Source organism: Equus asinus, chromosome 12 (assembly GCF_041296235.1).
Source record: "Equus asinus isolate D_3611 breed Donkey chromosome 12, EquAss-T2T_v2, whole genome shotgun sequence".
NCBI lineage: Eukaryota > Metazoa > Chordata > Mammalia > Perissodactyla > Equidae > Equus > Equus asinus.
The window spans coordinates 65258607-65268119 of record NC_091801.1 but is presented as its reverse complement, the minus strand read 5'-3'; the positions used below and the strand labels follow the sequence as shown (position 1 = coordinate 65268119).

Below are 9513 nucleotides of genomic sequence, written 5' to 3'. Positions count from 1 at the left end.
TGAGGCGCCGGCCGCGGATCGAGCGGGGCCGGGCGTGGGAGTAGCGGGAGCCCCGGCGGCGGGGCGTGACTGTTGAGAGGCTGGGGGAGCGGCCAGGGTGAGGAGCCGGCCGCCGGGGATGCCCCACCGCCCCCCGGGCCGCCGGGAAGCCGAGGGCCGCGGGGTCGCTTCATGCCGCCGACTGGTCTCGAGCCCGCCAGAATGAACAGGAAGAAAGGAGACAAGGGCTTTGAAAGCCCCAGGCCATATAAATTATAAGTATCTTTTCATCTCCTTTTCCTCTTCCAGGGTTTGTTTTCCTGAATTATATGTTGTGATTGTTTCTAACTGACTCGGTGGGCCTGGGAAACCTTGTGGGAAACTAGACCCTTCTCACTGTGTTGGAAGTGGTGTTTGTAGGGCGAAAATGCTTTGATTGACAGTGTTCGTCGACAGATTTAGTGCCCCTTGCGGGGTATGAAACCTTTTTCTTAAAATACTAAACTAATATTTTTGTCCAAAGGAATCTATTTTCGTGGCTTCTTGCTCAATTTAAAACAAGTTACCCCAGTTTGTAGGATTTTAAAATGAAAGGTAAAATGTGATTTTGAGCTGCTTAGAGCACAGTCCTTGCTTAGACTTGCATAGAATTATGCTTCATTTAATAATAGAAATATTTTCTTTATTTTGTTTTTGTATTTTTTTATATACAACCCATCAGGTCGTCTGCATCAACAACATAAACTTCCAGAGAAAATCTGTTGTGGTAAGTATATTCTCAACAGTTGTGACCAGTGACGAGTCCACCTTTACAATACTTTGAAATTTCCCTTTCCGGATAACTGTATTTCAAGAATAGGTAAGAATTTGAATTCAGATCTGTATGACTCCAAGGTCCATGACCTTGTTACTATAATACTGGCTGCCTCCTTAATTCTCCCTTACCTTTTTTTTTGTTTTCTATTTCCGGATTAAAATCTGATTCCTTATACTCTGTTGTGGAATATGAAAGTTGTTATTACCAAGCTTTTTAGAATTGTGCATAAAATAAGAATAAGCCCATAGGAAGATTTCTTCCATGAAAAAGTTAATTAAGGTTAATGCACACACTGGCTGAACTTGGCCGCTAAGAGGTCAGTTTTGTTTTCTGATCTTGGCTGACTTGGTTTAGGTGATGTCTCTTTGTAGAGAAGTTTTAGATACGGTGTTTGAAATCTCATAACCCTGCCCCCCACCTTTTAGATGAATGGATTTCCTGTATAATCCATTCGAGGGGAGTCCTTGATAAGCCAAGTATTTAATTTACTCTCTGAGCGACAACTGTATTAAATAGACTAAAATCTTAGTGAGAGGTGGTTTTCTTTGAGTGATGTCATCAACTTCCCTTTCAAATTGTTTGCCTAAGATGAGTTGTGCAGGTAAAAAAGGTAACCTTTTCATAACAATCATAGAATTTTAGATTTATAAGGCTCCTTAAAGGTTCATTAAGTGCATTCTCTTCATTTAAGGAGTTTCTGTTTCAATATTCCTTACATATGATTATTTACTTTGTACCTCATGGAAGGATAGTTTAGGTGGTGTTGTGTTGATGAATTGGGTAAGGAAGATATGGGAGAATTAGGGAGTCTAGTTAAGGGGTTCCTATTAATAATCTAGGGGAGAAATGATGAAACCCTGAATGAGGATATCATTAGTGAAATGACGTAGAAATAGAGTTGACATGATTGACTGAATTACAGTGAACATTTATTAAGTACATACTACATGTAAGACCATCTTCTAAGGTTTTGTGTTGATCTTAAGTAACTTAATCTTCACAATAACCTCGTGTAGTAGATATTATTTTAATCCTTGTTTTTATAAATAAAGCAGCTGAAAGAATGGAGGCAGAGGTGCCAGCCTAGTGGTTCAGTGGTTAAGAATGGAGGCTAAGTAACTTACTTAAGGCCGTGAAGTTAGCAAGTGATTGAGCCATTTTTAATCAAGGGTGACCTAAGAGTCATCTGCATCTTCTTTCTGTCTGTTGTTCCCGCTTTCCACCTCCTCTACTCCTGGCAGAATGATAGAAAGGAATTGCAGATGACTCTTACTGGGAATACTAGAAAGGAGCATCCACGTGGATGATTTTTAGGTTTCCTACTGGAAAAGTTTGTTAAGTGATATATTAGTTAGGATCCTAGAAAGAAACAAATGGCACATTCCTGCACATTAATTAAGGGGAAGTAATGAAAGAACTACTTAGAACAAACAGGGTTAAGAGAGATGAAGAGATGGAGGAGCCCCCTAGGTTAGCAACAAGGAACAGTTACCACTGCTAAACTGAAAGAACAAAGGAAGGGAGAGTTTACCAGAGCCTACTGTAGCTGTAAGAAAGAGTCACCTTACAGGAGCTATGGCCTTTAGTAGAAAGGTGAGCTACCGCCTGCCTCAGCCTGGCGGAGAGGAACTTGGGGGAATAAATATAATGAACTTGATTTCCTTCTGCTCTTCAGTTTCCTCTTTGTGTCTCCGGTTTGACCAACCCAACCAGAAAGCCAGAGGGCTGGTGCTCAGTTAATGCCACCCCTGGGATACAGAGTAGGGTTGAGAGTGGATTAGGAGGGGCAAAAGGAGAATATCTAGAAGAGTCTACCCCTTTTGCCCCAAATCTTCCTCTCTTGTCTTCTGTTGAGATGAAAAACTGGTGTTTCCAATGTAAGGGACCTAACGAAGTCCTATCAGCTGTTGTAGGGATTGGCAATAGCCAACTACACTTTTTTGTAAGTTAAGTTTTATTTGAACACAGCCACACCCATTTATTTATATATTGTCTGTGGTTGCTTCTGAGCTACAGTGGCAGAGTTGAGTAGCTGTGGCAGAAACTGTAACACAGCCTAACTGTGTATTCATAAAGCCTATTTACTCTCTGGCCCTTTAAGAAAAACTTTGCTGATCCCTGAACTGATGTATTAGTGTGAGGAAATGGCTGTTCAGCACTGTTCCTGCCTAAAATATCAGCTACAACTAGTATCTTTCATACAAGATACTGGAAAGAAAAGTGGGTAAAAAAGAATGTGAAACTTAATTGCTACAGCCCCTGCTTTCTTTAGCTGGTGTCAGGGTCTTAGTTGATATATACAGCTTCCTTATTCCTCCACACATTCCATTTTTCCCTTTTCTTTTGCCAGCATTTCTTTTGGTCTGACCTAGACCTTCACTCCTGTAGGATATGCATCCTTGCTTGTTCTGTCTTTATTGAGTTGTTGCAGTTTTCCATTGACTAGGACTATTAGTCTAGTGAGACCTAAGAGGCATTCCAGTGAATCCCTTGGATTCCAGATGTAGTTTTTGTCCTTACTATATAGCAGAACCTCAATTCCTGTTTGATAATTGGGATTAGTCATTTCAGCTACTACAGTGACCCCTTTTTCTGCCTATTGGGTCAATGGGATGAGGAGCCCAAAGTGGTGGTCCAGGGACAGTCTCGTCTTCCAATTTATTGGAAGCATGACTGTGTGCGCTGATGGATGCATTCCTTCCATGGCTGCTAGAACCTCCTAATATACTGAACCCGGGTCACAAAGACAGGAGGCAAGAATTCTTTGAGGGCTTTTTTGGTGGCATAGTGAAAATAGTCACTCCAGCTTGGTTCCCAGATCTATTTTGGCAATGGAGAGGTAACCCTATATATTGTCCACTAGTTTAAGATAGCCTGTTAAGATAGCCTCTCAGTTGGTGTTGTAACAGCCTTCACCAATTTTTTTGCCAGCTGCTTTGGGATGATAGCGCACAAGATAAAACCAGTAAATTTTGTGTTTAGGAGCCCACTGCCACAGTTCCCCATACACTTGGTTGGGAGCATGTATGGACTCCTGCAATGAAATGTAAGGCTTTTTGTAAGTATATTGTAGTTAGGGAAGGAAAATCTAGAACATGTGTCTGTTCTCGTAAGGACAAATCACTGCCCCTGCCGTGATGTGAACTGTCCAATGTAGTCCTTTCTCTACCAACTGCCTAACTGATCCTTCCTGGAAAGGTCCCATATTAGAAGCTTACTGTGATCCTCTGCTATTGGGAGGTGGGCACTCAGCAGTAGTGGCAGCCAGATCAGCCTTGGTGAGAGGAAGATGATGTTTTTGGGCTCATGCATAGCCTCCGTTCTTGCCACCATGATCACTTTGTATATTGAGCAGGGTGGCTATGGAAAGAGTCTATGACATCTACTGGATAATCTTGCCAGTTGACTTTTGAGGGCCCCCTCTGCAGTGGATGCCCTCTGATGGTCATTTATGTGATAATAACATGAATATTTTCATATTATACCTATTCTGAGGAATCCTTTTATATACTTACATCTCCCACCATCTTCTTATTTTTGTTGTTTAATCTCATTCTTTCCAAACCTCTAACCAGTTGGCCAACCCATTAGCAACTGCCCATGGATCAGTGTAGATGTGTACTTTAGGCGATCTCTATTTCTACAAAGAGTGTAAAACCAGATGTATTTCCCAGTGTTCAGCCTACTGTAGGATTTTCTTCCACTGTCTTTCGGGACCACACTTGAGTGGGATTCTCATGGCAGCTACCATCCACTTCCAACTGGTGCCAGCATCCTGTGCAGATTTATTCGTAATTCAGGCTTGTGTTTTGTCTATTCTGTTAACTGAGCATGGGTAACTTTCCATGAGGCCATAGGATTCTGAGTCACCTGCTCATGCTGTTTTCTTGTGCCGTATGAACCTGCTTGGCCTTGGTCCCGATGTGTTGTTTCCATTTAAAAGGGGAAAGCTGCGCACATGCCCAGCTTTATTTTTCAGAGCTTCATATTCTACTCAGTTCATGATGGCCATTTCAGGTAACATAGTTTTTGGAATTCCTCTGGTCGTGTGTTCAGTTTGAACTGCAGAGTCTAGTAGCAAACCAGTAGTTGCTTTGCAAATGGAGAATAGTTATTGGCAGAAGAGGTCATGTCCTTACCCCCAAACCCTTGGAATGTGCACTGTCATTCTGTTGGAGAAAGCCAGAATCTATAAAGCATCTCTGTCTGCTGTGGATGTTTTCCATACCATTGGATGTGCTGAGTCATAAGGCCCAAGTGGCAGGGCAGCTTGTACCGCAGCTTGGACCTGCTGCAGAACCCTTCTTGCTCTGGACCTCTCTCAAAACTCATAACCTTAGAGGTTGCCTCAGCAGTATGCCTGAATGTATATATTGCTTCCAGAATCCAAAGAAGCCCACCAAGTTTTGTCCCTCTCTTTTTCCCACCTTGGTGGGTAGTGCAAAATGAAGCAACTTATCTTTCATTTTAGAAGGTCTGTTTTTATATTCCTCAGACCACTGGAACCTGAGAAGCTTTATTGATGTGACAGACCCCTGAACATTCATAGGATTTAATTCCCATCTTCTGCCATCCATATGTTTATTAAGGCGTTTAGAAAACTTGCTTTTCCCTTCTCACCAGGTCCACTTAGCATAATATTGTCAATGTAATATTCCAGTATAGTTCTCTATGGGCTATCCTGTAATCAAGGGACTTTGGGAGTATGACTGAGCAGAAGAATTGATATAGTTATTAGTTATTAGATGATAGTGAAGGGGTTCTGCTGTCTTGAAGGTAACCTGCTTCTGATTGTATTTTCCTGATAAGGATTGGGTGGAAAAGCATTTGCTTGATAATTAGTGGAATGCACGTTACCAAGAGCTGTGTTGATTTGCTGCAGTAAAAATACTGCATCTGCAAACATGGTTGTGATTGGCAAATTTGTGATAATTGACCATTATTCCCCGAAACCTACTTGACTTTTGCATTGGCCAAAATAATTGAACTGAATGAAGATGTAGTAGGCATCTTACAAATCTCTGGTGGCACTAATCTTTGTAATTCCCCAAGGGATGTCTAGTTGCTGTGATTTACTATCTTGATTTACTAAGTGATCCAGTGGTGTCCACTTTGTTCTTCCATAATAGTCCTCACTCCAATGGTAAGAGAATGAATACGGGGATTTGCCAATTACTAAAATATATACTGTATGTTCTAGGACTGGGGAACTAAGCACAAGTCCTACTCTGAGATAGACTTGGACTGTGAACCCCTCTATTACTTGACCTCTAAAGACTTCCAGTCTGACTAGTAGACTATGGTGATGTTTTGGGACTCCAGGGATTAATGTCAGTTCAGAACCAAGATATAGTAACTCCAGGAGGAGGGCACAAATTAATTTGAGAGTGACATAGGACTCAAGATTTTAAAAGAAAGATATGTGAGACTTGAACATGTTTGTAAGCAAAGGAAAAAATCCTATAGAGAGGAAGATTGTAATTATAGGCAAGGGTAATTAGTAGAGCAGGATTTCTGAGGATACTGGCTTCTAGCTCTTATGGAAGTCTGCTTAATTCTTAAACAGGAGGAAAAGGTAGGTACGTGTAGCAGAAGGGGAAGGGAATTGATAGTTGGCAGAAGAGTGGTTGAAGTTAAGGATCTTGGGTGGATGGAGAAGAAAGTAGCCCTGAAAGTGCCAGGAAGGATTGTAGTGAGAAACTGGAGGAAGTCAAGGAACAGGAGAATTTCATGTGGTTAAACAGGACTGGGAGAGAAATAATGGGGGACAAAGGGATAAACATTGTGGACATTCAAGTTTAAAATGTCAGCATCAGAGCAGTTCTGAGCAGCGATGAGGTGTCTTTCAGAAAGAGGTGTCTTTCTTGATTGCTGTCCCGGAGTGAAAGTGAAGATCATAGGACTAGAAGTCAAGGAGCTTTGAAGCATTGTTACTGCACGGATCAGATCTATCTACATTCAGGTCACTTAGAGTGGTGGCAGAAATAGGTTGGAAAGGAAGAGTATGAGCCTTCATTGAATATTGGGGAATTTGGGAGATAATAGTGAAGAGGAATAGAGGATGGTATACCTGTATGGCATGAACACAAAGGAAAAGAGCAATAAAAACATTTACTAGATGCCAGCTATGATTTTAAGTGCTTTCCAAGTATTAAATTGCTCAGTAGTTGTAACACCACCAAAAGGTAGGTAGTGTCATTATTCTTGTTTTGAGGCAAGTGAAGAAACTGAGGTACAGAGAGCTAGAGTAACTTAGCCCAAGATCATATTTGGTGGTGGGGCTGGGATTTGAATGCAACCAGACTACCTCCAGAAGACATTTATTTAACAATAACTATACTGCCCTGTTCTTTTAGTGTATGCTATATAAAATCCTGTAAATGGTCTAGAAGTAGCAGTGGAAACTAGGAGGTTTCCTGTTTCCCTCTTGTCTAATTTCTAGTGAGTGAAAGAATAAGTAGCTTCTTGTCAAGGAGGATTTAAGGGACATTTCATCTAAGGCTAGGAGGTAGAGAAGGAGTTTTTGAAAAGGTTAAGTGGCACAGGGGAGGTTACTTAAAATGAGACAAGGGTTCTAGGAGGGTGGTCAGTTGTGAAGTGGTGGGGAGAGAGCAAGAAGATGAAAGTGAGAGGTTAGGTGACCTGAGGGGCTTGCAGTTGTGCCAGTGGCTAAGGATGACAGACTGGAGGCCAGTCATTGGGTCTCAATGCTGCGGGCAGATTTAGGTTAGGGCTCTAGGTGGTGTCAGAGACCTGATGATACAAGGAGACTGGGCTTTTCCCATCTTCATGAAAGACACTCCATTCACTGTATTATTATTAACCTTGGTTTAGAAAGCCAAATCCTGTTCTTGTGTTCAACCTGTGTAGCTAACTCTTGACAGCACTTTCCATAATCTTTTGTTCGCTTTTGACATTCTTTGGTTCTGCTTGCTGTCTTTCAGCTGATCCAAGTTCATTTGTGTAGATTGGTCAGTGGATAGCTGATAGGTTAATCAAGGGAATTTGGGTCCTCCTCCGTACACGTTGCTCACAGTTTGTAGCTTTTAACGCAGAGCTTTCATCAACGGTTTTTTGGCTTTGCTCTTTGTTCTCCTTTGCTTCCATATAGAGCTGTCCAGTGGTCTAGTTTAAGGATGTATGGCTCTCCTCTTATTTGGAAATTGAGGGGAAAGAGGCTGCAGAATCTCTAGGCCTTTGAGTAGTTGGGCTGAATATTATCTAAAAAAGATTCTTGGATATTTATTATTTAAAAGCCTTGTACTGAGAGAAATTATGGTATAGTGGGAATCAATTGGGATCATTTAGATGTGAGTTTGAATCTCAAATCTCCACTTATTAATGATATAATTTTCTCAACTGTGTTAACTTATCTGTAAAAAGTATAAAGGAGTACTTATCTCTTAAAGTTGTCACTGGGATTAGAGAGAATTTATGAAAATATTGAGTGTGATATCTGGCATATAGTAGTGCTCATTAAATAGTAGCCATTATAAATTGTTATCATCTAGTCCTCTAAGGTTATTGCCTGAGTTTCATCTTAGATATTCCTGTTAGAGCCCTCTGAAATTTTTCTGTTCACTTTGCAGCCCCTGAAATATTACTATTTCATGCCCTCCCAATATTTTGTGTCCAAGTACCCCAGTTTTCAACCTAAGGTATTAAACTCACTGGGCTTATCTTCCATGTTTCATTGGTTCATCTTTCCTATTTGATTCAACACAAGAGGGTGGTGGGCAGTCAGTGTATTTAGCTGTCTCTCATGTCTTTGGTTCATGCTTCGTAGACATTGCTCACCACACTGCTAACATGGTAGAACTATATATGGCCTCTGGGACTATTTTGTAGGAAATCATCTAGCACTGTGAAGTATCTCGTGCTCTTGAAGGCAGCAATAGATTTTCCCTACTTGCCTGAGTGTCTCTTGTGGCTCTGGCTTCTTCCCATGTCCTGATTTACCTCTGTGAGCAGACACACATAGTTGTTAGCTTTCGTGTTGTAGTTTTTTACCCTGTTTAGGGAGCATGTCCTTTCACTCACTCACCTGGTTTTGATTCTCTTTCTGTTGTCATTTTCTTTTCCTTCATCCCTGTTTTGGTTCCACTGTGTCTACAAATTCTTATATTTGAGAGTAGTGGGTCCTTTTACTTTTTTTCTAGCAAATGGCCTAATTTTCACTGATAGTGAATGTGAACCACCAGCATGATAAAGTTTGCATAATTCACACCCGTTCAGTCGTTAGGACGACTGTGTTTGAAATGAAGATACTTGGAGAGCATTTGTATGTATGTAGCTATTTGGGATTCTGTCTCTGGAGTGGTATGTGTATAAGTAGTAGAAATCAAAGAAATGTGTTCTAAAACATACCAGTCTTAGTTGTAATGAAGTTATTATTCTTTATCTTTACAGGGATTTGTGGAACTGACTATATTTCCCACAGTTGCAAACTTGAATAGAATCAAGTTGAACAGCAAACAGTGTAGAATATACCGAGTAAGGATCAATGATTTAGAAGCTGCTTTTATTTATAATGATCCAACCTTGGAAGTTTGTCACAATGAATCAAAACAGTAAGTTATGTACTTTAAAAGCCAATATTTCTAACAGTTATGTTTTTTTCATGTGATTAGATTAATTTTCCAGCAGATTTTTTTTAGATTATTATTAGACTCTGGTTCCTAATTCTTTTTTTCTAATTATAATTTCTGTTGCTTTTG

General features: G+C 40.7%; 1 protein-coding gene across 21 annotated transcripts in view; it reads left to right on the top strand.

Annotated features, from left to right (window-relative positions):
- Positions 1-34: 34 nt before the first annotated feature.
- The window catches only part of TAF2 (TATA-box binding protein associated factor 2), an 88149-nt gene continuing 78670 nt past the window's right edge, over positions 35-9513 (top strand). For 18 of the 21 annotated variants that reach the window (XR_011493320.1, XR_011493318.1, XR_011493321.1 and 15 more), the window contains exons 1-3: positions 35-255; positions 692-745; positions 9206-9366. Coding sequence is in view for 16 of the 21 variants with exons in the window: in XM_070481533.1 (XP_070337634.1) it covers positions 172-255; positions 692-745; positions 9206-9366 (299 nt within the window). In the remaining 5 variants the exon portion in view is untranslated. Of the gene's footprint in view, positions 256-691; positions 839-9205; positions 9367-9513 lie in introns of those variants that run through there. The other 3 variants (XM_044743802.2, XM_070481536.1, XM_044743803.2) reach the window with 3 other exon arrangements.